At 43.3% G+C, this 27,109-nt stretch overlaps 3 protein-coding genes across 4 annotated transcripts in view; 2 read left to right on the forward strand and 1 right to left on the reverse strand.

The window, feature by feature from the left end:
• Positions 1–917: 917 nt before the first annotated feature.
• Positions 918–8,673, reverse strand: LOC134436787 (C-type lectin domain family 4 member A-like). Its single transcript, XM_063186135.1, has 8 exons — positions 8,542–8,673; positions 7,273–7,353; positions 6,830–6,964; positions 5,635–5,763; positions 4,379–4,542; positions 3,959–4,089; positions 3,448–3,626; positions 918–943 (listed from the first exon to the last, which is right to left on the reverse strand). The coding sequence occupies exons 1-8, from the start codon at positions 8,633–8,635 to the stop codon at positions 918–920; spliced, it is 939 nt and encodes a 312-aa protein (XP_063042205.1). The 5' UTR covers positions 8,636–8,673.
• Positions 8,674–13,479: 4,806 nt separating this feature from the next.
• On the forward strand, positions 13,480–23,913 carry ak2 (adenylate kinase 2). Of its 2 annotated transcripts, XM_063185292.1 has the most exons (7): positions 13,484–13,673; positions 14,667–14,792; positions 16,220–16,330; positions 16,858–16,952; positions 17,193–17,265; positions 22,305–22,500; positions 23,720–23,913. In XM_063185292.1, exons 1-7 carry the CDS (start codon positions 13,575–13,577, stop codon positions 23,725–23,727), a joined length of 708 nt encoding a protein of 235 aa, XP_063041362.1. In that variant the 5' UTR covers positions 13,484–13,574; the 3' UTR covers positions 23,728–23,913. The 2 variants fall into 2 exon arrangements, with proteins under 2 accessions (XP_063041361.1, XP_063041362.1); XM_063185291.1 differs by lacking the exon at positions 23,720–23,913 and having other exon boundaries at positions 13,480–13,673; positions 22,305–23,655.
• Positions 23,914–24,013: 100 nt separating this feature from the next.
• rnf19b (ring finger protein 19B) overlaps positions 24,014–27,109 on the forward strand; it is a 32,509-nt gene continuing 29,413 nt past the window's right edge. Inside the window, exon 1 of the mRNA XM_063185289.1 lies at positions 24,014–24,688. The gene's annotated coding sequence lies outside the window, so the exon portion shown is untranslated. The remainder of the gene's footprint in view (positions 24,689–27,109) is intronic.

The following is a 27,109-nucleotide window of genomic DNA, read 5'->3' on the forward strand; positions in this document are numbered from 1 at the left end:
AGAACTGCATCACTCTGGCCTGGGGAGTATTTGAAGAACAGGCTGAAGTGATGAACCCTAAACAAACCTAAAGGAAGTGGTACACCTGCTAATAGCCCACAGGTGCCATTTTCTGTAGTTCAGAAAGAGAGCACTCCAGGCTCTGCCATTAGATGATCTCTTCAAGGTTAACTAATCCTGGATTACTACTTAGACAGGTTCTTGGCATACTCCCCTGGCGAGCTTCATTTAAATATGAAACTATTTGTCTGGAATCACACAGTTTAGATTGCTGAGGACTGTGGGTCAGACTAAAACATGTATTGGTATGGTTCAAATGGCCTCTGCAGTCTGCACTGCCTTGCCAGACACTATGACCAATCAAACAGTCGTTTTTCGTCCGCCGTCAGTGACCGTCTACTACACCTTCCTTGCAAAGCCCACTCCAAACATTCAAACACTTGGTCAAATCAGGCAATCTTACCAGGACCAGGGCTATTTTACATAGCCTAGGCACTGTACATAAAATACAGAACTAGTGGCGAATGCTACAGTCTATTATCTTTGCGTCAAGGAAGTGAACTCTCAAAGAAGAAGTTGCAAACTGCCTCAGCAGCAAAAATGTATCGCACCGACCTATATTTAAGTGCTTTTGTGGTTTTCCTTTTGAGCCTTAACTGTTGAACTGTCACATCATAACTTCTGTTATTAAGCTGTCTTCATGTGTCCATGGTTGTCTTCCATGCAACGTATAATGATGGCACCCGATTTGGTGCAAAGCATCAAATGACAGGCAATGGAGAAATCTCCCAAATGGAAGATGGGCTATTGTTTCCAAGAATTTTGTGTTGGTTCTTAGACACAAGAATATGCTGTTATTTTCTCTTATGGGTGTTCTGGGCAAACCATTCAGAATTCACCAACGTCTTGCATTTGCTTCACACCTCTCCAAAGAAATGGTGACCTGAAAAGACCGGAGTAGCATACAGTTCATTCAACATAATAAGTTAGATGGGCAACCTTTTTTAGGGCTTTTTTTAAACAAATCAGACAGTGTGAGCTAGTGACAGGAAGTGAGTAGGTGATAGAGATGGGGAAGGATTGGGAAATCATCTCGGCCTGAAATTCAACCTGTGTCCCTGGAGTACCAGTACAGTGCCTTATCCGTTTGCGCCAAGGTGTATTCAGATTCAGATCAGGAAAGTTTGATAGTTTACGTGGTGGGTGTCAATTCACCCTAAATATGTTAATAGCCTGTCAATACACCCTTGGTTGGTAGGTAGGTGTCAATATACCCTAAATGTGCTATCTAAAACCATTCTGAAGAATTAACTTCCTCTTTCATTTGAAAGTGTCAGATTTTGCAAGCATTTTCCTTTCATCTCCCCTGGCCCTTCAATGCTCATGATATTATCTGTATTTTACTGTATTTTAGACCTAGCACCTTACAGAGAAGTTGAACTAGGGTGAATTCACACAGTACTTCTGATTCATCTCACCAAACACTTTTCAGGAAGGTGAAACGTTTAGAACAGTAGTTCTCAACCTTTTATGAACAAACCTCTCCTTGATCTTATCATTAGCCTCCCAATGCCCCCTTGACATCATCATAAGGCTGCCAATGCCCCCCCCTTAGTATTGAAAAATAGAAAAGCCAAATGTCATCTAATGGCAACTAAACACGGCCCCCTCTCAGCTGTCTCCCTCAAAGCCAAAGTGGATGAGAATCTCAAGATGTCTGAAAAGTTAATTCCTCCCACATTATTATATCGCTAGAGCAATTCCCTGTTAGTATGGGATATTTGTGTGTATGCCTGCGTGCGTGCGTGCGTGCGTGCGTGCGTGCATGCGTGTGAAAGGACCTTCCATCTTGGCTCATTGAGCCACCGTGCCCCTCTCTCATCATTCTTACTGCAAAAAAACTCATACAGTATATCACGAAAGTGAATACACCCCTCACAGTTTTGCAGATTTTTGAGTATATCTTTTCATAGGAAAGCATTACAGAAATGTAACTTTGACACAATGATTAGTGACCTTTTAACAACATATTTAACCGCTTAAATTTCTTGTTCACTCAGAAAAAAACAAAATACAGCCATTAATGTTTGAACATGTACTCACAAAAGTGAGTACACCCCAGATTAAAATCCGGTAGAGAAGGGGCTATGTTGGATCGAATCGTCTCGAAATGAAACGAAATGAAAAGGGATGACAAGGGAGGTCATCAGTGTGCGTTTCAACCTGTCTTTATATATATATATATATATTTATTATATATAATAAATATATTTAATCTTTATTATTAAAGCTATAAAATGTATTTTCATAGTTTTAACAGGAACAGATGATCTGTCTGTTCATTTGAAAATAAAAACAGACATTGGATAGGCTGGCATAGCTATCAGTCAGTTCACAATAAAGCACATTGGACTACTGTAAATCCAGCCAACAAAATAATGTGACCTTGTATACATACGTATTACTGATGCTATGTGACTGAAATTTGTTTTTAACCCAAAATGTACAAACCTATATCTTATTGGCCATCAATCCTCTTACCTCCAAATAACATGACTAAAAGTGTCAGCTTTGCCAAACCTTCTAACACCATATTTTACAATCCTTTAACAGTGTATTTAACAGAGTATTTTGAATTCATTTGCAAAAAAAATGAAAATGTTTCATAAATAAAAGTATTTAAAATGCTTTGGTAACACTTCCAAATAAGGGGCCATAATTAACAGCAAAGTAGCTATAAGCTAATACTTTAGTAAGGGTTAATAATCATTACTTAACGCCACATTAGACACATATTAATTGTTATTAATGCATATGTCAAACATTAGCAAGCAGTTACTTAACTATCAGATAACTATTACCTTGTGTTACAAGTTAAAAATATTTAACTAATAGATAAGTAAGGGTACAGTAAGTTAAGTAGCTATTAGGTCATACTTAACTGAGGACCAAAATTAACACTTACTTAAAGGGGTATGCCACTATTTTGGGGCTTAATACAGTTAAAATCGTTGGCTGGGGTTTATAAAGGTGGTAAAGTGTCCTATTTTTCATGTGAAGCGTTGTCTTGCTTTAAGGGCACAGTTAATAGTTAAGTAGCTATCAGGTCATACTAACTAAGGACCAAAATTAATACATTACCCTTTAAGTAAGTATTAATTTTGGTCCTTAGTTAGTATGACCTGATAGCTACTTAACTATTAACTGTGCCCTTACTTATCTATTAGTTAAATAATAATATACTATTGTTATCTAATAGTTAAGTAACTGCTTACTAATGCTCAACATATGCATTAATAACAATTAATATGTGTCTAATATGGCGTTAAGTAATGATTATTAACCCTTACTTATGTATTAGGTTATAGCTACTTTACTGTTAATTATGGCCCCTTATTTGGAAGTGTTACCAATGCTTTTTATGCATCCATTATTATAAAGTGTTACCACAAGTGCCAGTTTCACAAATAAATCTCATGTCTCTATGACAGCCTGTGTCAACCCAACCATTTGGTTTTGAGCTGTCAAAGGATGTCTCTCCCATACGCACACAGTCCTCTCCCTCAGGATGTGGATTTTCAGGTGTACCTTTCCAATCATCAGGCTCCTTTTCATGAAGCCAGAACCTGAAATGGAAATCACACAATATCTGAGCATGGAGACAATGATCAAGAGAAAAAATCCACCTGTAAGACACAAGCACTCAATTGTACCTATTTCTCAGAACACTGCTCCTAGAATTGCAGCCCAATAACTTAACTTTCAACTTCCCAAATGGGCAAAAAAACATGAACACAGACAGATAAGTTGGCAGGACAGACCATGAAGTGCAATGGGGTCAGGCCTTTGCACAATTTAGAATTTCTGAATTTCTGAACCTTTTACTCAATCAGACAGTCTTAGCTCAAGTTTATCAAAGGAGCAATAGTTAAATGTATGATAAAAAAAAATAACCTACGCTTTGCTATTGTTGAGAGTTGTGTTGTCCACCCAACGCCATTCATTTTCCTCCCGCATGTCATTCAGACCAATCCAGAACTTGTCCTCTGAATCAGTAATTCTGTTTTTAATTTGCTCCATCAGGAAGATCTGTCAAACATAAAGTAGCATTTTATTACAGAAGTTATAAATATTGGAAATATTGTGTATTTTGTTAGCCACAATGATGGTGAAAACGCTTGTAATATTTCCGGCACTGTTTGTGAATGTGTAATTGACCATTTTGCACGTATTACATATTTTGCTATGTAAAGTGCATTAATATGCATTTGACAACAACTTAATCTGTAATATGTAATAATTATACTAATAATGTAATAATAATAATGTTTGCAAATACTGTGTATACTGCATGCATAAAAGTCTCGTAAAAGCAAACCTGTTCTTCTTTATTGTCTATGATTGCCAAGTGACTCTTCATCCCCTGACATTTGTCTTTGCTTCTACTCCAATTTCCAGTCTTATTGGAGAAGTAGTAACAATGACTCCCATGGTATTCCCAGCCAGACTTACAAGTATGTTCTTGACATTCTTTTGAGGGATCTATAGATAGAAATAAAAGTTATTACAAACAGTCATAGGACGCTTCATTTGGCACACCTGTCCAACTGCTCATTTATGCATTTTTTAATCATCAAATCAAATGGTGGCAACCCAATGTATTAGGCATGTAGACATGGATAAGACATCCTGCAGCAGATTGGGATAACTAAGACTGGGAAAGCCTGGTCTGATGGATAGTAGGGTCGGATAGTAGGGTCAGAATTTGGGGTCAACAACATGAAAGCATGGATAAATTCGGCCTTGCATCAATACTTCTGGCTGGTAGTGAGGGATTCTTAGCACACTTTGCACCCCTTAGTGCCAACTGAGCAAAAGGCAGATGGCTCTTAGGAGGACTGGGGAGTTTGATGACATGGGCCAGGATGTCATTCAAACCATCCAAGTCAAGATCCTTGGTCTTGAAGAGGGGCAGAGTCTCAGAATGGTTGTCCGCAGGGACAACACCTATCCCAACCATCTCTGAGAAGCTGATTAAGAGTTTGGGCACGTTCTTTGACAGCAGCCTCAGGGACAAGGCCTCCAGGAGCTGAATGGATGGCTGATGGGTGTGGACAAGACTTTGCCTGATTACCCTGACTTTCAAATCTCTTAAAGACTTGGTCTGACCAAGAGCATAACAACTAACATTCTTAAACGGCATGGTTGACCCACCTCCCTTGGTTAGCTACTGGTCGAGGGCAGAACAGGCTGAGCCAAAGTTTAAACCAAACATTTCTTAGTCCCATCATTTTAAATGCCCGGGCATTTTTTTCATCCCAGGTCAGCCCTGCCATTGAGTGTATATTTATGCAGGTCACTCTTTATTTTAAGGCTCCCATTATTAGTAAGGTCCCGTTTAAAAACTGCCTAACAGTTTGTAGCATTATGAAGGTTCTACTTGTGCTGGACGACTCACAGTTTAGTATGTTCAGTGTAAGTAGATGATTTCATGCTAATGTAAATATACTAAAAATGGAACTGTAAAATAGTGTTGCATCAAAGTAATAATTAGATTAATTTTTTAGAAATTATTTAATTTGAGATGATGATATCTCCACTTTTTGGAGATATCTTTTGTTGAACTGTCATCACCTGTAACAGCTGGTTCTTTATTTCCTTCAGATGTTGAGCCTTGAGGTGTGTCTGTTGTGTGTCTGTTGTCTGCAATTTGTTTTGTGGCTGTTTCTTCTTCTGGTTTACCGGTACTTAAGGTACCGGTCACTGTAAATATCACAAAGAAGAGTGAAAGTAAGGAAGGCATCCTCCACACTATCTGTTGTGTCACAGAAAAGCACCGAGTTCAAAGTGAGAATGATCTCACATGTAGAAGCATCGGAGCATCTCAGATAAGATCAAATTGTGCTTTTATTTAAAGCAATGCCAAACTCACATTTTGACAGAAACATGTCCAAAACCACTGCTCTAAATAAAAGCATAAATTAATCTTCCACATCTGAGGTGCTCCCCACACTTTCCTTCTCACTTTGAACTCAGTACTATGTTATCATGCAGATATTGATATACACTGATTAGTAGGCAGTCAGTCCCACTATGGTCTGTGACAGCAGAAACAACTCAACAGCAACGAGTGGGCCCTATGTTTATAATGTGCCTATGGGCCCTAAATGGGTAGAGCCACTACTGAATATACATTGAAAATGTACTGTGCACACTCTCAAACTCGTATCCAACTCGCAGTAGCCCAAATGAAGCACAAATCTATCCCTCATATGCAGAGGTGCCTTGATTATTAAGTAAAAATACACTATATTCTTAATTTCAATTCCACACATGTGGGTGAAAGTCAAACTGGTTACTCCCATAATTTCCTGTTGCTTCTGGCCTCTTGCCTTAGTGTCACTCTGGCCTCCTCCGTATTTCCCCGCTTTCACCCTAGGCATAGCACCTTTTGGGTTTTTTGGGGCTTTTACTCAGTTGACATCCTAAATTGCTAATGAGATAATGGGATTTAAGTTGCGATGTTATATATACGTATACCTTTATTTGATGGACAGTTATTGATAGGACAGTTTGAGATGGTGACAGGGAGCGAGTGGCAGAGAGAGATGGGGCCTCCATCTGGAAATGTCCTTGGGCCAGAATCAAACCAGTGCAGTGCCCTACCGTTTGAACCACGGCAGGGCCTTGCGTTGTGCTATTGTGAGATATTGAATAAAACTTTGATCATGAGTGAAGACAGGCCTCAGGAGTCCACAAGGAACAGGAAAGGACGAGAGGAACTAGTTTGACTTGCACAGAATGTCTCCAGTGTTTTCCAATAACTTACAGTATAAAGCCAGACCAACGGCCAGTCCCAAGGCAAGGATCAGAATGCAGAGCACCACCATAACCAATAGCAGACGGGGACACCTGCATTTGCCCTTTGACCTCTCCGCTGGGGGCGCGTCATTGGGCAGAGATACTGTGTGAGAACAGATGTAACTTTAGGGGACATACATTTAATCTGTGTCCTGTGTATAAGTTCAAAAGATAAACTGTTTATGTAGCCTATCTGTCAACTGTATTAGTGTGGATAGCTATGTCAGCTATAACACTGCAAAAACTACTATATTCAGTAATGAGAATTAACCATCAAATGTGTCATTCCCTGTAATAAGTTATTTTTTGTTTATATTGTCTACTCACAATGGTCATGACTTCAAAAGACTAAAATTAGGTTATTGAAGAGGTTTTCATACAGGATCGCTCTCAAATAAAAAAGAGTCTTACGTTCTTTAGGGTCCTGCTGATTTGAGGCGGGAGTCTTGGAGATCACCACAGAAGAATATACCACCTCGTCCTCTGAGGTCTCTACTTAAAAGGTATTTAAGAGGGACATTCACATGCATTCAAAGAAATCATCATAGTGAATTCAGTCTAGAGACAATGTTGCTGTTTATGACAGCTTGTTACAATCTGAACTTATTTTAATCACTTAGCCTATATTAGGGTAATATTCATTGTATCAATTGCATTTTGTGAAAAGACAGCATTGCATATGAGAGACTATGACTAGACTATATGATTTTTTTCTAGATTCAGACACAATCTAGAAGGCACACCTGACCTTCCTGAAATGTGAACAAAATTTCTGGCGGAAGTATCTCGAAGATGCTGATAAGGCGTTAGCTTACAGTCAGGATGTTCAGTTTTTGAAATGTATTTTATGTTATATTTATATTACTATTATATATTGAAATTTATATTATTTTCTTTTCCAATGGGACGTATCTTGAGAATATGTTCTAAATAGCAGGATTGGATCCCAGCACAATGCTTTTCATATTAAGATGCCTGATTAAAATGTTTTGCCGTCTTTGTACATGAACAGAGGAAATATAGAAAAAAAGAAAAGGGAAAGGTTAAGCAAAAGCTGCTGAAAATTGTCTGAAACACAGGAACAAGGAACAAGAGGAACAGCAAAGAATATAAGAGGAACAACAGAAAATATCAAATTAGGAAATGCCATGACTATAGAACTTTATTGCTCTATCAAGAACCATCGGTTGCCAAACATCGGTTCAACACATTTATCTGTTATTACCCTTATGTTGAAACCAAAAAGACTCAAGACAACCACACATGGCCGTAATTACCATTGAGGACACAGAGGTCATGTCCTCTGTATTTTTTTTCAGTAATGTAAAATTTATCTATGATGAAAATCGATATATGATCAACAATGATACATTCAGTCTACCACCCCCCATTTATCCTCAAGCCAGTAATCAATGAAAACAAACTTAAGACTTTGACTGAAGTGTTTGAGGCATTCTAAACAGTATTCAGTACAGCATGCAGTATTTGACCTCGGTATTTGAAAACGTCTGGTTACCGCCCTGCAACCACAGATGGTGAGCCTCATTGATACCCTTATGTTGAAATCAAAAACCTCAAGGCAACCATGGCAGCATACAGTACTTTCAACATTTACAGTAAACGTTTAATGGAAAACGAATATTTGTTCTGATGCTCCATCTACATGGCTATTAGTCTTACCTTTTAACTGTGGTCCTCCAGTTCCTGTGGTATTGTTTTTGGGACTTGGGCCGTTCTTAAACTTCACCTCAGAATAAACAACAGGCTCTGACATCTTCTTTCTGATGCTGTAACAACACTGTGAGTCTACCAGTCCACTTCGCCCCAAGCTTGACTATGTGAAGAAGAGAGAGGGGGAAAAAGCAGAAGACGATTTTAGAGAAGTAGATGATTGCGTCACTTTTTCCATCATCAAAATGTTTTTCACTGTCTGACCTGGAATCAATAGACTGACATGCTCGTTATTGTAAACATCCATCAGATGGTGTTTATGTATTGATACATGTGCATGAACATTTCACTTGTATATGAGTGTTGTACACATTTAAGTATGGCTATAGATACACCACAAGGGGTTCATAATGTAATCCTTAATCCCTCCACCACCACCCCTTATTGGTTTGTATCACTATACCATGTTCCAAGAGAAAAGTAGCTCAAGAGCTGATTTACCCTCTTCAGTGTCCTCTTCCCCTTCTGTCTGTATCTCTCACTCTGCTGCTGGTCTCTCTCTCTCTCTCTCTCTCTCTCTCTCTCTCTCTCTCTCTCTCTCTCTCTCTCTCTCTCTCTCTCTCTCTGTTTGTTTGTGTGTGTGTGTGTGTGTGTGTGTGTGTGTGTGTGTGTGTGTGTGTGTGTGTGTGTGTGTGTGTGTCTGTGTCTGTGTCTGTGTGTGTGCATCCGTGCGTGCGCGTGTGCTGATGGAAGGTTGATTGTAGTGTGTGCTATAGCCCAGTGTTTCTCAACAGGGGTGCCGCGAGCCCCCATCAGGGGTGCCGCAGAAACGTGGCTGATAAATAAATTATGTAATATAATACATATTTGTCTAAATTGATAAGTTAATGCTACTCAGTGGAATCTTTCATCTGCCATTTACGCACAATAAAGTAAATAGTTCGCCCCAGTCAGCTGCAACTTCGAACATAGGTCATGTGATGTCTTCAAATGTGTTACTTTTCTAAGCTTGTGTGGTATCGGAATGCGATGCTATGTTACGGTTTGTTGGTTTGGGGTGCCTTGAAATTTTTCACGAGTTGAAAGGGTGCCTCGCCTTAAAAAAGGTTGAGAAACACTGCTATAGCCTATGTCTACAGTGCATGTGTTATATGTTTTTATACTAGTGTTAGTTCTTTGTGTATTTTTGTATTTATGCAAGCTGACAGACACAAATGACAGACACAATTCCTTCAGGATTAAGAATCACTCAAACGCATGCATGCACGCACGCACGCACACACACACACACACACACACACACACACACACACACACACACACACACACACTGTTCAGCTGTCCATCGTGTCCGATGAAGACTCTTGTTCCAATCAGGTTTGGGGAGGGGTAGGGTCAACGTTGTTTGGCGTTGATGCCATCTCATGTGGCTATGGAGTCCGATTTTGGATCCGCACACTCTTCCACAGAGGGAGCAGGCATGCCCTGATGTTTGAGAGGAGTTGTCTTCTGGTGTTGCTGTGCGCGTCTTGTAGTCCTCCTTTCAATAAAGATGTTTATTTGCTCAGTTGCTTTCTTGCAGGTCTTTCTCCAGGCTGGTCTGTTGGCAGCTAGGTCCTCAAGGTGACCAGGGTTGATGTTGCAATGCCTCAGTTCTTTTGTGTAGTCCTTGTAGCGTGTCTTCTGGCCACCAGGAGCCCCCTTTGATTCCGGTAGTAGCCCATAGAGGACTTGATGTGGGAGACGGTATCCAGGCATGCGGATGGTGTGGCCAACCCAGCGTAGATGTCTGTTGGCCAAAGCTGCCTCCATGCTGATGGTGCCAGTCGTACGCAGGATGTCAGTGTGGGGGATTCGGTCTTCCCAGGACAGATTGAGTATTTTCTGTAGACATCTGATGTGAAACATCTCCAGGCTTTTTATGTGCCGTCTGTATGGGGTCCATGTTTCTGCCCCATACAGTAGGGTGGATACACACACTGCGTGTACACTGCTAATTTGGTGCTGATTTTCAGATTTTTGTTATTAAACACTCTTTTCCGGAGGCGGCCAAAAGCAGATGAGACTTTATTTGTGCGGTTGTGATTCCACTGTCAAGACAGGTGTCAACAGAAACTGTGGAGCCTAAGTAAGTGAACTGGTCAACGATGTTGAGTGGATTTCCATTTATCTGTAACGTAGCAGGTGATGGAGATTCAGTGCAGAGTTGAGCCATGATCTCAGTTTTCTTTGTGTTAACCTGAAGACCAAAGTATTTGTAAAGAGCTGAAATGGTGTCCAGGGCATGCTGCATAGACTCAGGAGTGTGTGCCACGATAGTAATCTGCGTACTGGAGTTCATGGATGTGGTCTGTTGATGTCTTCGTGTGAGCCTGAAGCCATCTGATGTTGAAGAGGCTACCATCGAGGCGATATTCCAAGTCCACATCATGTTTGTGCTGCAGGGCATGGTGCAGTAAGCGGGTGACTGCTGAGAGGAGGAGGTTGAAAAGTACTGGTGCCAGGACACAGCCTTGCTTTACCCCAACGTTGACAGTGAAGGACTGCAGACAGACTGCAGTCCTCCCATGACAACACACCAGGGCTTGACACTGGCACCTGCCAACCGGCCAAATGCTGGTCAAACTTGGCTGTGGCTAGTAATACTTTCAGTGTCACTAGCCAATTTGGCTGGCAGCTTATTCCTTGGTATGACATACGCATCATAGTAGCCTAGTCTGTTGTTTTCCCCTTGTGTATCAATTGCTTGCACAGCATTTAAGTCCAAGAAAAAGCTCAGTAACTCAGTTTCTACTGTATTTGCTTGATATACTTCCATGTAGAAAGCAATGTACTCATCTTGCTTCAGCACTTCATCTTTTGAGGTTAGACGTACACTATCACTATCAAATCTGTGGCTAGTGGAATACCTGAATGGCTAGTGACTTGGGAAAACCACTAGCCATAGTGGCCGGTGGGTGAAAAAGTTAATGTCAAGCCCTGCAACACACACACACACACACACACACACACACACACACACACACACACACACACACACACACACACACACACACACACACACACACACACACACACACACACACAGGTGAGGAGGGCGGACTTCTCCAAGGCCCAAACCCTGAGTGCGTTACAATATGCGACCTTGCCTCCTCCACTTGTGCTTGTGGCCTCGCCCCGTCCCCTGGCCCCTCCTCCGTGGAGAAAACGATTAAGTTTCCCAGCTTTCAGCCTTGCCACAACGACTTTTGAGGGACTGCTTTTCATTCACCATCCCAATTGCAAATGAGAAAAAGACTTTACAACTGAGCTTTTGCAAGATATTGAAATATAATGCTGATGTCAGTGATGTCATCATGACATATTACTTCCTGGTACGAGGGAACAAGCACAAGTGGAGGAGGCAAGGCTGCATATTGTAACGCACTCCCTGAAACAGAAGAACGCCACACCTACAATTTACTAATGATGTCAATCCACTGGGTGGTGCTATTTGCCAACATTAGGCCCATATACTTGTAGTGTAGTTCTAGAGCAGGGGTATTCAATTAAAAGTCACAGAGGGCCAGTTATTCAAATTCCCTCCAGTGAAGGGGCCGAACATAGAATCTGTAAAACGGCGAGCAGCACAGTGTCTTTGATTAGAGTGTGAAACAAGCAGATAGCTTTCCAGACAGAACAGATATTAGCTTCTCTATCTCTTATAGCCGTATAGGATGGTCTATTTATGACACTGTTTTAGATAAGATTTCACTCTCATGTAAATGCATAGTAGAGATATCCCCATCCCCAACCTGAAGTGTTAGTGATCAAAAATTATGCACGGCCACAGACAGGTTTGTGCTGACCTTCTGGGGGCCAGAACATTGCCATCCACCAAGGGCAACAACTGGCCCCAGGGTCTCCATTTGAATAGCCCTGTTCTAGACAAGAGTCATGAAGTCACAAGGCCTGTGTGTGTGTGTGTGTGTGTGTGTGTGTGTGTGTGTGTGTGTGTGTGTGTGTGTGTGTGTGTGTGTGTGTGTGTGTGTGTGTGTGTGTGTGTGTGGGTGGGTGGGTGAAAAGAAAAGGCAAGACATATAAACATATAAACTGGATTTTCCCCGTAGACTGTGTGTATGTAGATTGTATGTAGGTGTAGACTGTAGGCCTATCCTAGGATTTGCCACGTGCTGTCATTGCAAAATTAGATATAGAATGCATAGAACAGATTTGTTTAGAGCAAATGTTTGCTTCATTAACATAGGCTACAATTAATGACCTTCACACCCTGTGGGTGGGTGGGGGTGAAAAGAAAAGGCAGATATAAACATATTTAAACTGGATTTTGAAAGTGAACACAGATGGGCATGTGGCTTCCCCCGTAGACTGACTGTAGGCCTATCCTAGGATTTCCCACGTGCTGTCATTGCAAAATTAGAAAAAGAATGTATAGAACAGATTTGTTTAGGGCAAATGTTTGCTTCATTGACATCGTCTACAATTAATAACCTTCACACCCTCTTTTCTTTTTTCATCTCCCACCTTCTTTCACAGGCTCGTCCGCATGTTCTCACTGCACTGCACATACGCCTAGGCCTACTCTTGAGCTTTCAATCAACAAGTGTCGTGCACTGATGTGTGACGTGAACCTCTCAAAAGTGGAACCTCCACAGTCCTGAAAGAAAATTAAGAAAACTAAAAAATAAAGAAAACACTCATACACAATTAAGGGCCGACTCATATCTTCATTATATCATGATTCATAATGCAACCAATTAACATTTGCTGCACATCCTCAAATGACAGGGGAAGACGTTCCTGCAAAATCTGCCCCTACCCGGATATTATATCACAGAATATGAGCGAATCAGCGCTACGCTTTTTCCGTATGATCCACGCTCTGACCAATGACCCGGTGACTTGTACCTCCGTAGGCGGGCCTTAGGTCTGAAGTGAGGAAGACGGAGGCGGAGTTTCTTTCTTTCTCCACTGAGTTGGCAGACTCGGGGCGCACGCTTGTACGCCGAAGTTTATTAGTCCGCAGTATTTGAATTGTGATCATGGCCCCCTCTACTCAGCTCAACGAGGCTGTGTCGGACGTACGGAAGGGTATCCGGGCTATTCTGCTCGGACCCCCTGGCGCAGGAAAAGGCACGCAGGTGAGCCCTGTGAGATGCAGTCCAGAATTGCGGCCGCATGGCTTAGGGACATGGCTGGTAGCCTTGTGTATTAGCTTAACTCATTGTAGCTCCATTCAATTTACTCTAGCTAATTAGACAAGACTGCTTTACACTGGTATACATCATATTGTCCTTTGTAACAACGAATAGTTAGAATAGGTTTTATTGGGTTTGCACTGATGTTATTGTTTTAAGAATGTTGTAAAGTTATCTAGTTTACACAACCTCGCTGCTGTGAAGTCCAATCCAGACGTCAATATTCACCAGCTGTGAAGTGAGATAAGCAATTCATGGATGACCTTGCGGCTAGCAAGGCATTAGCCTGCCATGTCACCCGAATTGACAGGCAAATGCAACACACATCCCAAGAAACACAACTCAAGAAATGATCATGTGTGTAGTAATGCACCCATAATAACTTCCAGCTCACATTTACAAGAGTAAGAAGCTTACGAGTCCTAAGTCTTGTATGCTTGCCAGGACTTAATAGACTTGACAGCCTTAACTATGTTGAGATCACCTTCCAACACAGATTTTAACACATTTTCATGTAGGCTAAAGCAGTCTAAAAGATTTTTTGGGTAAGCGACCCCATTGTTTCTCGCAGTAGAATAGGGTTTCTCTGGAACTAAACAGAGCCTGAGTGAATTTGCAGCAGCAACAGTAATTGAAACAGTGTGCGCCATGAATGTGCTGTAGGCTAGTGTTTACCAATATATTTGTCTTGCCTTTTTATTATGCCTTGAGTAACCCCTCCTCTGCCATTCCCTGTATCTCTTCCTCTATCCCCATGTGACTGCACCGTACATCAGTAATTTTTCCCCCATGTAAGTTACCCCCTGAAGTTTGCCCATTCTGTCCAATGACCCCTGCTCATATGTGACACATACCCCTGACTGGGAGCCACTGCTGTAGGCTATAGATACAAGTGGTTGTTAATCATGTCTTCATGCCTCTCTCACCACCTACCAGGCCCCGCGGTTGGCAGAGAAGTACTGCGTGTGCCACTTGGCTACGGGGGACATGCTGCGTGCCATGGTGGCATCCGGCTCAGAGCTCGGCCAGAGGCTCAAGCAGACCATGGACTCAGGGAAACTGGTACGTATAAACAGCAGACTGGGCTTGGGGATGGATGGGGACGGGGCCAATGCCTGTGTCATGAAGCAACCCATACAAGTTAGAGTTGAGAGAGCGGTAACGCATCAAATTGGTTAAACTGTACAAGGAAATGAAGATAGAAGATGACTCCACTGGGGAGTTTTAAAGCCCACCAGCGAAACTGCAACTCCTATTGTCATTGTGACACATGCCTCACCCGTGCAAGGGGACAGCGCCCAATGGCGCCCCAAGGGAGCAGTGCAGCTGGATGGTACCATACTCGGGGTACCTCAGTCATGAAGGAGGATGGGAGAGAGCACTGGGTTATTACGTCCCCCCCTTTCGGGAGTTGGACAGGTGACCTTTGGGCTACAAGTCTGACGGCTTGACCGTTTACCCATGACTGCACACATTTTTCCAGTTGGTTTGGTAACCTGATCATGTTATTGACTCAATTCTACAGACATTTCAAATCCTGAACGGGCTATTCAACATGTCGGCGGGTGCTAAATGAGGAGGACGGAGTGATATTCAGGCATGTCCACATAGAAAATGGCTCTAGGGTGAAACGGTGAAGTATTTCATCGCTATTTGACCTTTCACCCACGTGGCACAAACCAGTAGCTTTTGAGAACAGATATGGGGGAGGAAGGTCTTTGTGTCGTAATATCAACAAGCAATTCACAGCTGTCTTGTCACAAGGGCAAGAAAACCACAATGCCGCCCCTAAATGCGGTCATTAGCGTACTGAAGTGTTGTCGGGCTCTTTGGTCAAACTGCAGGGAGGGTGTGTATGTGTAAGTGTTATTAACCTGATGCCCTTTAGACTTTTCCCGTCCTATCATCACCACAACAGACCAACGTCCTCCTTATTCACCCCGTCTTACCTTTCACTTTCTGTCCTTTGTGTCTGAATGCTTTTGTCTCCGACCTGTTCTGCAGTGATATTCGTGTAAAAATGGCTTATCTGTAACAATACAGGGGTGAATTTCTCGAAACCAAAGTTGCTTACTACATTAGCTACTTTGTTGTTTTCAATGCATTTTCCCATTGACAACTACCGAAGTTGCTAACAGGCTAACAAGTCGCAGGGTGGCAGGTTCGAGTTGCACCCTAGACATAATGGCTGAAGAGCCCTTACTCAAGGTACTTAACCCCACATTTCCTCCAGGGACTTTAACCAATGCCCCGTGCCTGAATAAGTACTGATTTGGATAAAATCGCTGGATAGATTGGTGTCATGTTATATACAGTAAAACAATGATCATGAATTTTATTGAGAACAATTCATCTGATATTTAGCATAATGTTTAGGGTATGAAATACTGTGAATTGTACAATACATACTTTTGTTTTTTCCCGCAATGGTGGTCTTTTTGTTTTTCTGATATTTTAATTTCCCCATGTTCTTCGCGTCCCTTCTGCAGGTGAGCGATGAGATGGTGGTCGAGCTGATTGAGAAGAACCTGGACACGCCCCCCTGCAAGAACGGCTTTCTACTGGACGGCTTTCCTCGCACCGTCAAGCAGGCTGAAATGGTGCGTTGTGGGATGTTGTGCATTTTCCTGCTGCCTGATTAAGGATTCTTTAATGCTCTTTTCGAGTTCAGTTTAGTTTTGTGTTCAAGTTTAGTTTGAAGTTTTTTTCCTCTTGTTTTTTTGCTATAGATTCTTGTTATTTGAAGTGAGTCCCACACAATGAATCTTTGATTTTTTTCATTTGTTATGGTATGATGAAACTCAAGCCTGATTCATTCGTTCATGCGCAAAAGCCATGAAATTATGGCTAAAGAGGCATCCACCCATTCCATAGCTACCATTTCTATAGTTCATCAAAAGAGGAGCATTGTTGCCTTTTAACATGGTTCACTTTGAACTTGGCTACAGCATCAAAAAACTTAAGATCAAGTCCCATTTTTTTTTCCAACTGAGGTAATTTAGGTGTATGTGTAAAACATTGTCATTGGAAGGTGGTTCAAAATATCTCGTTTCTCATCTTTCTCATCTCATTTCTCTATTTCTCGTCCTTCCCACACGGTGGTTCCCTCGACACATGCACACTTCAGTTGGACGGGCTACTGGAGAAGCGCACTGAGAAGCTGGATTCAGTCATCGAGTTCTCTGTGGATGACTCTCTGCTGGTCCGTCGCGTGTGTGGCAGGTAATGGGCTTCTGCTATTCTGTAAGGTCATGCATGGAGTGTGGTGACAGTGTGTACCAGGCTCATGAGTACATGTGCAGGGTGTTCTGTGTGATCCATATTTCTGCACTAGGACAGTCGGCAAACTGCCCAAAGTGTAAATTGATTGGTCTGTTAGTGTATGCTGTACAGGTCATGAAATGCCAGCATTGAGTATTGATGTGCCATCTCTCTGCTTGCTCCCCTCGCGCTCTCTTCCAGGCTGATCCATCAGCCCAGTGGCCGCTCCTACCACGAGGAGTTCAACCCTCCCAAAGAGCCAATGAAGGATGATGTGAGTTTGTGTGTCCATGTTTTACGCAGCACCTACAAAAGTGCATAACATTCTTTGGTTTGGGGTTGGCAACAGGACATATTTACAACAACAGAATGTAATGAATGTTTTTCTATTCTTCACTGTCGTGTCTTATAATGTATTGTAATAGAAAGAAATGTAATTCTGGCTTTTGCCACAGACATCCTAAATTCCTTCATCACAACTCATTAGAGTTGCTTCTGTAGACTGGAGACTCCTAGGTGATCATATCAGGGGCAAAGTGAAATGATCACACTTCACCATCTTACTATGTTAACGTTTGCACTCGGACAGTCCACCTCCTCACCTTTACATTAAGTCCGTTCTTTTTAAACTGTCATCATCTTGCAAGAGGACAATTTTCTGGGAATGGGAGACTTCATGCAATGTCATATGCACATGTTGTGTGGAATGACACTTCTATGACTTTGATCCCACATTTAATCCATCCTACTTCATGAAATCACTTTCCTTATACTAGTCATGCACTTTCGTGGTGTTTGTGTCCCACTTTGTAGGGTTAGGGAAATATTGAAACCACCAATAAGCTTTCATTCGCTCTATTCGGACGGGACTAGTTTTATGTATGGACATGGGGAAATGTGATTTTATCTCTGAATGTCGATAATAAAATGGCAGATTCGGTCTGGATTAAAATATCTCATTAACTCAACAGAAAGTAGGAGGGGTAAATTACACACCGTTGTGACAGTCTTGTCGTCACGTGCGTGCCATCTCCGCAATATTGATTTTTCAGCATATTATTACGAAGGCATTTGGTCCCGTAGAACAATTTTAATTATCGTCTCCTGTTTTATTAAGGGACAGTTTGGTCAATTTCAACATGCAGTTGTATTGCTCACGCTACCCTTGACTTGTCAGTACCTGGTGATGCCACATTTTTCGGCTCAGCCCTTTCCGAGATATGAGCAATTCTAATGGGGGCAGCGTTTGTTTACATTTTTAAAAAATGAAACATAGGCCAACTCCAAATATTTTCCCAAAAGGTACTGCTGTTTGCTAGTTGTCTGCTGATGTTTTATAACCTTTTGGATGTTTTTGGGAATAAATAAAAATGTTTTTTTGAAATGTAAACAAAGAGCTGCCCCCATTACAATGACCAGGATCTCGGAAACGGCTGAAGAAGGAGAAAAAAAAGTCTCAGGCACTGACAAGTCCAGGGTAGTGTTAGCATTACAACTGCATGTTGAAATTGACCAATTGTCCCTTTAACTTATCAGAATCCATTATAATGCATATGTAGGCGTGTCCTTTCATCTGGAGAATGTGTTTGACCTTGCTGCCTGATTTTGACAGCGAACACAGTTTGGAACAACTCCCTAAAACAAAACTGACTGCTTACTTCAAGGCTGCCCAGAGAGATTAGATATCCACCCTTGTTGGGGTGCAAATAAACTACATGCTGTGAGTTAACGCCGGCTATGTGAATTGACAATTTTTTGTTTTGGGGTAAACGTAGGAGTCAGGTGAGATTGTGACGCTAAACACCTGCAAACAAAAACTGCTTAGCTGGGCAGGAAGGGTTTATCAGCAGCAGTCACAAGACGCACCTGCTAGATGAAGTGGGGTCACGTCTTTCTCCGCCTGCCTAAAGCTGGGCATACACTGTGCGATATTTTCACTCGTGGGTCTTAAGCTTCTGCTCACACTGCACGATGGAATTTCACTGTTTAAAAGTCCACAGCTCACGACTCACGTCCTCACACTACACGAGCCGACAGTCGAATGCGAGCGAAATGCTTCCACCGTATGACACGACCGGCATGTTTCCCCGGTCTCCAGAGGAGGGAACATGCGCCCCTGAGGTGGAGATGAGGTCGCGCTCAACAGCGAATCGCACGGCCCTATTAATTTGTGCATGGGAAGTGTCAAATCGGGTCGTAGCACTGCTTTAACTGTGTGATATACTCACAAGCCACGACCAGAATTTCAAACCGTTTTGATTTTCTTGCGACTCTGCGATTGCAGGATCGTGAGGAGAAATCGCTTGTCGTTACCCCATGTACACTGCACAATGCGAGACTCATGATTGACCTGCGATTGAGCAAGAAATCGGCCCGACTCCCCAAAAGTCGTGCGAGTGCCAAATCGGGGCAAAATCGGGGCAAAAGTCGCACAGTGTAAGCCCAGCTTAAGCGATATCTGGGATGCCGTCATTTCTGTTGCTGTTCAAACGAGTATCCCAAACAAAGCTGTGCAAGCTTTTCGCCCTGTGTACTGTTCACATTAACTGTCTATCTAGAACAGGGGTAGGCAACCTTTGAGACATGGAGTGCCAACTTCAACATCTCTAATCAATGAGTGTGCCACTATCAACAATAATGGTAAAAAAAAAAAACGCAAACTACAGGAATATGTTCTAATTTTGAATTTTATTTTGCATAGGAAATGTGCCTTACAAAGAAAACTATTAGGCCTATAACTATTTTCATTCATTCTTTTATTATTAATTTCTAACATTGCACTACAATTTTTAATAGTGTTATTATTATTGTAGGCCTGGGCATGCATACCCTAACAAACAGCCACAGCATTTTATATGAACAAACAGCAACTTAACAGTGTGAGCTGAGGCTATGTGCCACAATTAATCTTGCCTACCTGTCAGTGTGAGCCCTGTCCTTGCTTTTCTTGGCTGAGCTTTCTTATCTGGGGTTCATAGTTTGTCACTTTCAATTGTAAACATGACTCGGAATTGTCAGTGGTCAAACGGCTGCGGGTAGGGCTGAGCACACTTTTCATGTGCGAAAACACCTGTTCACACAAGTAAGTTGAGCCGAACACTGAGAGGAGGGCCAATGCAATGTTCTTTAGACAGCGGAACTTATCTGGAGCAGACGCCCAGCATTGCAGGATGCAGGCTCCGTGCTGTTGTACAGGATGGATTCCAATTGCTTTCGGAGCTCCGCAAACTTTGTCACCCACAGTGACGAGCTCTTCAGCTCTATCAGCTGCATCTTCGCCGCGTCCTGTACATCCATCCAGTCGATCAGAGCTGCGTCCAGGTCGTGTCCATCAAAGCTGATTCTGGGTTGATCAAGAAAGAGAACATCGGGCCGTACCGTCTGAAATCCACAAAGCGGGTCGTGAACTCCGCCTCCAGCTCACGCATGTAGTCGGCTATTTCAGCGTTGCTGATGTTGCGTTGCGAGGACCACTCCCTCAAGTGTCGGAAGTAGCGGAAAGTGGAGGACGCAATGTCACCTGAGAATACTGCCAAAGCTTGGCGACAAAAGCATTCCACGTTTCAAACATGTCCAGAACGGTTTGTCCTGCGCCTTGCAGTCTGAGATTTAGCTCGTTAAGATGTCCGGTGATGTCCGCAAGGAACATAAGTTTTCACAATCCACTTCTCGTCGTCTCCAGGTGCGGATAATGTTGTCCTTTTCTCTGCCAGAAACACCTTGATGGCATCGATGCAGCTAACAAAGCGCTCGAGAAACTTTTCCGCAGCTCAGCCATCTCACTGCCGAGTGGAGAGGGAGATCTGTGTATGCACTGTCCATTTCCTCCAGTAAGGATCGAAACTGCCTGTGTGTTAGTGCGGACCGTTTGACTATGAAGTTGATCACCTTTGCCACCGTAGCCATGACATCATTGAAATCCGAATTAGACATTTTAGCACACAGGTTTTCCTGGTGAATTATGCAGTGGAATTCATGACGGGGTGGCCAAACCTTTTCTTCAATTAGTTTGACGGCTCCCTTCTGCTTGCCAACCATTGAAGGGGCACCATCTGTAGTTACAGCAAACACCTTCCTCATATCAATTCCCCTATCCTCGAAATGCTTCGTAATCGCCGTAGGCTACGTCCTCGCCCTGGTTGTGTCTGGCATGGGCTGTAAACAGCAGAGCTCCTCTCTTTACGGTTGTAGAGTCAATGTCACAATATCTTGCCATGACCGCCAATCGAGGGATGTCATTCACGTCAACGCTCTCATCTAGGGCTAGGCTAAAAACATTAGCATCTGTCAGTCCCTTCGTTTGTTTGGCTCTCACATCACCTGCCATGTCATCGATGCGCCGCTGAACAGTACGAGCCGACGAGGGCATGTCCTTTATCCGTGTTTTGATGGTGTCTTTGTTGGGCAAGTCGCCAAAAAGAGTATCTGCGCAGCTGAGAAAGGCCTCCTTTATATACTCCCCATCAGTAAACGGCTTCCCATGCTTAGCGATGCAACTAGCCAGATTATAACTGGCTTCTGTGACACTGCCTTGGGTGTTCACAAAAACTTTGAGAGAGCTGGATTGTTTGCCATATCTGGCCACGGCACGTTTAATGACTTCGGCTCTTTCGGCTGGGTCTTCTTTAAACAGTTGCTCGTGTTTTTTTCTCGATATGCCTCTTAACGCTGGAAGTTCGACACACAACATTTTCACAGCAAAGTGTGCACACAGCGCGATCTTTGACAGACACGAAACCATATTCCTCCGTCCAGGAGGGCTGGAATGCCCTATCTTTGGATTTTTTAGCCGGAGGCTCCGTCATCTACCTCAGGTAGGCTAGGCTACTAGTTTTGATCAAGTTAGATCCACGCTCTTTGTTTTGATAAGGTTGTAGAATGGTAACTTTATAATACGCCTATGGCCCGTGGGAAAGTGGGCGGGAGCTGAGTGCAGAGTGTTGGGGAGCAAATTCGATTGGAGTATCGTGCTGTCAGTCTGAGATTTTTTTTCTGATGCTGGCCCAGCCTGGCGCGTGCCAGTGAATATGCCTTCGCGTGCCAGCAGTGGCACGCGTGCCATAGGTTGCCGACCCCTGATCTAGAAGGACATAGATGGCAACAAAGTGTGCAGTGCTACACTCTGTACTGTGATACTTCATGTATTTGGAAAACACAAATGATACCCTAACTTATTTGAATTTGGATAAATGTTTTTGTGATTGTCATTTACAATAACACACAAGTGATGCAGAAAATAACGGGAAGATTTCATTAACCTTTGACCCCCCCGCGCCCTTCTCTCCTGCCCCTCCCCTGCTCATTCGTCTCCAGATAACAGGCGAGCCCCTGATGCGCCGCAGCGACGACAACGAGAAGACTCTGCTCTCGCGGCTGGAGTCGTACCACCGGCAGACGTCTCCGCTGGTGCAGTACTACAGTGCGCAGGGCCTGCACCGCTCCATCGACGCCGCGCAGTCCCCCGACGTGGTCTTCGCCTCCATCCTCGCTGCCTTCTCAGCCGCCTCCTGTAAAGACCGCGTTTTCTTCATATGAGGCCTAAACTAACCTCACGCCGCCCCGCCCCGCCCCGCCGTCTTTGTCTGTGTTGCTTGACTGCATGGCTATGTGTGGGGTTTTCTGATCAATGAGGTTGTAAGCAATGACTGGGCACAGTTTGGTTCGAAGGATTTGAAGAATTGGCAACTGTTTGTGATCTGAACACAGAATATTCTGGTTGGAATTGGCCATCGGAAATGCCCACGTGATGTCATGACGCGTCCTGACATCGAGTAGGCGTTTCTTATTTGCAGTTTGAACAAGGATAATCTGGTGTTCAGATGACTAATCTGTAGTTGAAAAGGCTTCACATCCATTGAAACGACAACAATGGAATTTTTGATTTCCATTCTGATACTGTATACAGTCATTGGTTGTGGGCCTCACTCTTGTCCTTGTCTGTGTGTCTGTCCTCTTGTATTAGAAGCTTCTATTCTGTGTCCCTATTTCCTTGTCCTTCCGTTTCCTCTGGGTGTCCTCTAAATGTCCCCAACCTGGTAAACCCCCGTTCCTCCCTTAGTTTGTGCACCCTTCTGGTCCTCACCTGAGGTGATTGGGCTTCTGTTTTTCAGTGTGTCTGGCTGCACTAGAGAATATGTTCTGTTAATCGATGCACATAGATGTTGCACTAACTCACTGACTTGACTGCACTTGATGTTCGTCTAAGCTATGCACTATAGATATTGCACTGCAGATGTTGCACTATTGATGTTTCAGTTCTTCACTGATATTGTGATCCAATGTGTGGTCTGTTTGACCCAAGGATAGACTTGAAACTAATATGCCAGAGTTGAAGGTTAGTTTGTTCACATAGTTATCAGCAAGTGCATTTCCATGAAATGTTATTGTTTCTTCAGTATTGAGGGTCAGATATGACGGCCAAATAGTTTTCATGAAACGTTCCAGGATAAAGGCCTTTTTTTGTTTTGTTTTACTCAGTGTTCCTGAGTGTTGGAGTAATGGAAAGTGCTCTCTTTGCTTTTTTTTTTATTTAGAGAGTTTACTGGTAATGTTAATTCAAATAGTAATTATTGGTACAGGGATGAATGTAAGTGCTAGATTTGCCAAAATGCTGTTCAGGCTGCTGTTTTTAAAAGATAAGATAAATACACGATTTGCCTCTGAATATGTGCTGTGCGTGTTGTTTTTCTTTTAACTGTCTGAAGATCTCTTGTTCTCCTTCTTTTCAGCCGTTTGAAGCCCCTCTGTTCCCTCCTGTGCTGGCCTGGGGATGGATAACTCACCTGTAACAATAGAGAAATCATGCTGGACTCTTTTTCTAGGTTGCGTAACCAAGTGCTCTTCTGCCTAGAAAAAAAACTACATTCACACAAAACCAGGGATTATGTCTTTAATAAACCATTGAGGATCTTTTGTACAGTTATTATCGACTTTGAGTGTTTTTACTTCTTATGCATCATTGGCCCCATGTTAATCATGTGCTATAGGCGCTTAGTTATTGTGGCGCAAAGGGTGATATTGTAGTCATGAGGGTGCAGTGCTATGCTCCACTACTACTACAATATGAATGCATACTACTACTACACTATGAATGCATACTACTACAATCCTATTATTTGAGGAGTCTTTATGATGTCACTAGTTACAAAGTTACAGCAATGTTTCGGTTTCTTGGAAGCAGGATCATTTGAAGGAATGGTCCATAACTCAGCTGGGAAGCATTGACATCCCAGAAGTGAAAGGACTGTGTATCGGGTGAATTAGTAATTGTACTAGTAATGAAACCGATAGAATGTAGATGTTTGATTCGTTTCACTTTTCAATCCTGCCTTCTGCTCGTCTGTGTTCCGGATTTTGCTTCTCGGAGGAAACGTCACGGGGTGGGGTTTCCGAGCAGAATGCGGGTTACGTCACTGAACGGGGCTTTCCTCTATGACGTGGGTGGAAAAGCAAAGCAAGCGAGTTGTGGTCATAATCTGAGCGTTGGTACTGGTAGAAGGATCCGGGCCGGTGGGCGAGTCGGTATTGTCTGTAAATCGCTGGCCCATCGCTCAGTCTAGGTATAGAATCAGGTTTGGTGGAAACGTTGGCAACACGAAAGAGAAGGAGAAAAAAAACGCCCTGAGGCGTCATTGCGCACAGCGGCGCTTGAAGATTTAATACCGCTGGTTTCAGCTGGCTCCAGCTCAACCTGTCAGGTAAGTCCCAGAAATTGACAGGGCACGACGCTACACCTTATCTACTTAGCTTAATGCTTTGGTGCCATTTGACACTTGTACATGTGTGGATACTATCCACTGGATAGGAACCGCGTAGCAGGCAGCAGACTCACGCTCACATCCCCGTGATACTTTGGGTTGGAACATCGAACACATCGTGCCAGCTACCACGGCGAATACAGCATACTGCGCTCTAAGCGCAACTGTCCCCTGCCTTAGACCATTTGGCTATCCATTTTGGTTTAAAACGTTCTTATGGTCGAAGAACTTGCTACATTACATGGAGTGTGTCCGAACTATCATTTGGCTACTCCGCTTCTGTGTAGCCCATCAGTCGGCGGGTGGCATAGCCTATTGAACAGGGTTCATGCGGGCGCACACTTTTATTTTATTTTTTAGTCCTCTTTAATTCTTTCCTTAACCTGCTGCCACCACCCTAATTGTCTCCGGGATGTTGTATTGAGGCCAAGATATTATTATACCATACAGCAAAGGGATCATCACTCTGAGATTAGATTATAATGTGGTGTGTGGTTTAGGTCAACTGCCTCTTCCTCTGTTGTAGCGCTGTCATGTGCATTCCGAGCAGCATCCCCATGCTCCTCAACTCTGTTGGCAAGACCAGCTGAGCCCATAGCTTCTCTCTGCAGTTAACTGGTCAGGCAGACCACGCAGTTCTCTTGTGGTTTTGTTTGGCCTCCGCTCAAGTGTAATTCTGTGTCTCTCAGGGTTTTTTCCTCCCCTTTTATCTGCAACCTGCTATGGTAAGGTTAAAGCGGTGGCGTGGAGGAGATGCACACACTCCCCTTCACTCTCTCTCATCCCTGCTGGCTGCGGTGTTAAACATTGATGAGGCCAGCACTCAGCACCCCCATCCCCAACACCGCTCTAATTATAGCAATGACCAGCACATTCGCTACCTTACCGTGTGTGTGTGTGTGTGCGTGTTCGTGTGCGTGTGCAAAAGACAGTGAGAGAAGAGGATAGAGAACATTTTTGTAGGCCTACTCTTTTCCTATCCCACCTGACTATTTTGTTCTTCTGCATTCTCCACACTTCACAGAGCGCATTTATCAGTTCCACTTCCAGTGCTTGTGATTTATGTTGCTGGCAGGCCAGGTAATATCAGATAAGGTGTGTACATAGGCCCACTGTTTAGAACTTTGTCTGGCTCATATAGCCTTTCCTATTTCATTTGGGGGGAGTAGATCAGAAGTACACTCCTGAAATGTGTTCTTTTGGCTCTGTTGAAAGAACCCAACATTCTGAACTTGTAGTCTCCTCGGGGCCAGGTGGCTCTGCAGAATGGCTGTCCTGGTGCAGATACACTCTCCTTGCTGCATAACAATATGCAGACCAGGGTACTATTCCAAGAAGGAGGGTAAGTGATAAACCTGGCTAAAGTAGCCTACAGCAGGGATGGGCAATATGTAGACCTCGTAATTTTCATCATCAGTGTTCCGGCAGAACTTATCTCGTGCGCCACATTTTATAAGTGGTGAGAGAAAAAAGCTGGAAGAGGAGTAGGCCTACGTGTGTTTGCGCTGGACTGGACTGGGAGCTGGGATGACACTGGGGACGCTGACACTATTCTGGAGTGACCATCACTAGGGTTGTGGGTGTGTTCTGACTATCATGCCAACGAGCCTGGCTCTTTGGTGTAGCGGTCAGAACCCTAGTTTACTACATCAGAAGGTCCGGGTTCGAGTCCCGGCTGGGCAACTCTACTCCGGCAGGGTGTGGCAGGGTAAGTAAGGCCAGATTAAGCCATCAGTACCTCTCTGCTGGGCAGGGACAGGAGGATGGACACACACATTCTCAATCTCTCTCTCTCTTACTCATACACACACACTTGCACACGGGCGTTTTCATTCACACATTAGTTCCTCAGATACTGTGAAAGGAAGGACTACCTAATAAGGAATTTCCCATCACCACTGGCTATTGTTTCGGTTCCTCTGCATTTTCCCCCCTCAAAATGTGAAAATGTATAAGTGATGGTTTTAAATTTCCAATTTAATACCATGAGGAACTGAAAGTTAGTTTTATTTAAGAAAATATCAGGGGTTTTGCTGAAGATAATTCCTGAATGACGACTGCAGGTGTTCTCTCTCTCTGACTTCATTTCTGAGTAGTAGAGTCCAGACATTGTTTCCTCCTTTCGTCTGAAATGCACAGATTTTCACTTTTAGCAGTTTCGACTTGAGTCATGTGGAAGGAGTAAATTAGATATGAGTGCATTACATGGAAGCCCTTTTAGCCTGTCGATATCAGTTCGTGTGTGTGTGTGTGCCCGCGCTGCACTGCTGGACTTGAGCTTGTCTCCAGTGTACCTGTGTCTGGGACATTTATAGCAGTAGGCTAAGCCCTCTCCTGCAGTACCTACATCTACACACACAC

The sequence above is a fragment of the Engraulis encrasicolus genome, chromosome 20 (assembly GCF_034702125.1).
Source record: "Engraulis encrasicolus isolate BLACKSEA-1 chromosome 20, IST_EnEncr_1.0, whole genome shotgun sequence".
In the NCBI taxonomy this organism is placed as follows: Eukaryota; Metazoa; Chordata; class Actinopteri; order Clupeiformes; family Engraulidae; genus Engraulis; species Engraulis encrasicolus.

Bases quoted from the DNA above. Each gene is read 5' to 3' on its own strand.
- ak2 (XM_063185291.1), top strand. From the start codon at position 13,575: ATGGCCCCCTCTACTCAGCTCAACGAGGCTGTGTCGGACGTACGGAAG. The intron at 13,674-14,666 runs GTGAGCCCTGTG...ACCACCTACCAG, and splicing joins GCGCAGGAAAAGGCACGCAG to GCCCCGCGGTTGGCAGAGAA. The intron at 16,953-17,192 runs GTAATGGGCTTC...GCTCTCTTCCAG, and splicing joins GTCCGTCGCGTGTGTGGCAG to GCTGATCCATCAGCCCAGTG.
- LOC134436787 (XM_063186135.1), bottom strand. From the start codon at position 8,635: ATGTCAGAGCCTGTTGTTTATTCTGAGGTGAAGTTTAAGAACGGCCCA. The intron at 7,354-8,541 runs GTAAGACTAATA...CCTTTTAAGTAG, and splicing joins TGGAGGACCACAGTTAAAAG to AGACCTCAGAGGACGAGGTG. The intron at 4,543-5,634 runs GTGATGACAGTT...TTCTATCTATAG, and splicing joins TAAAGAACCAGCTGTTACAG to ATCCCTCAAAAGAATGTCAA.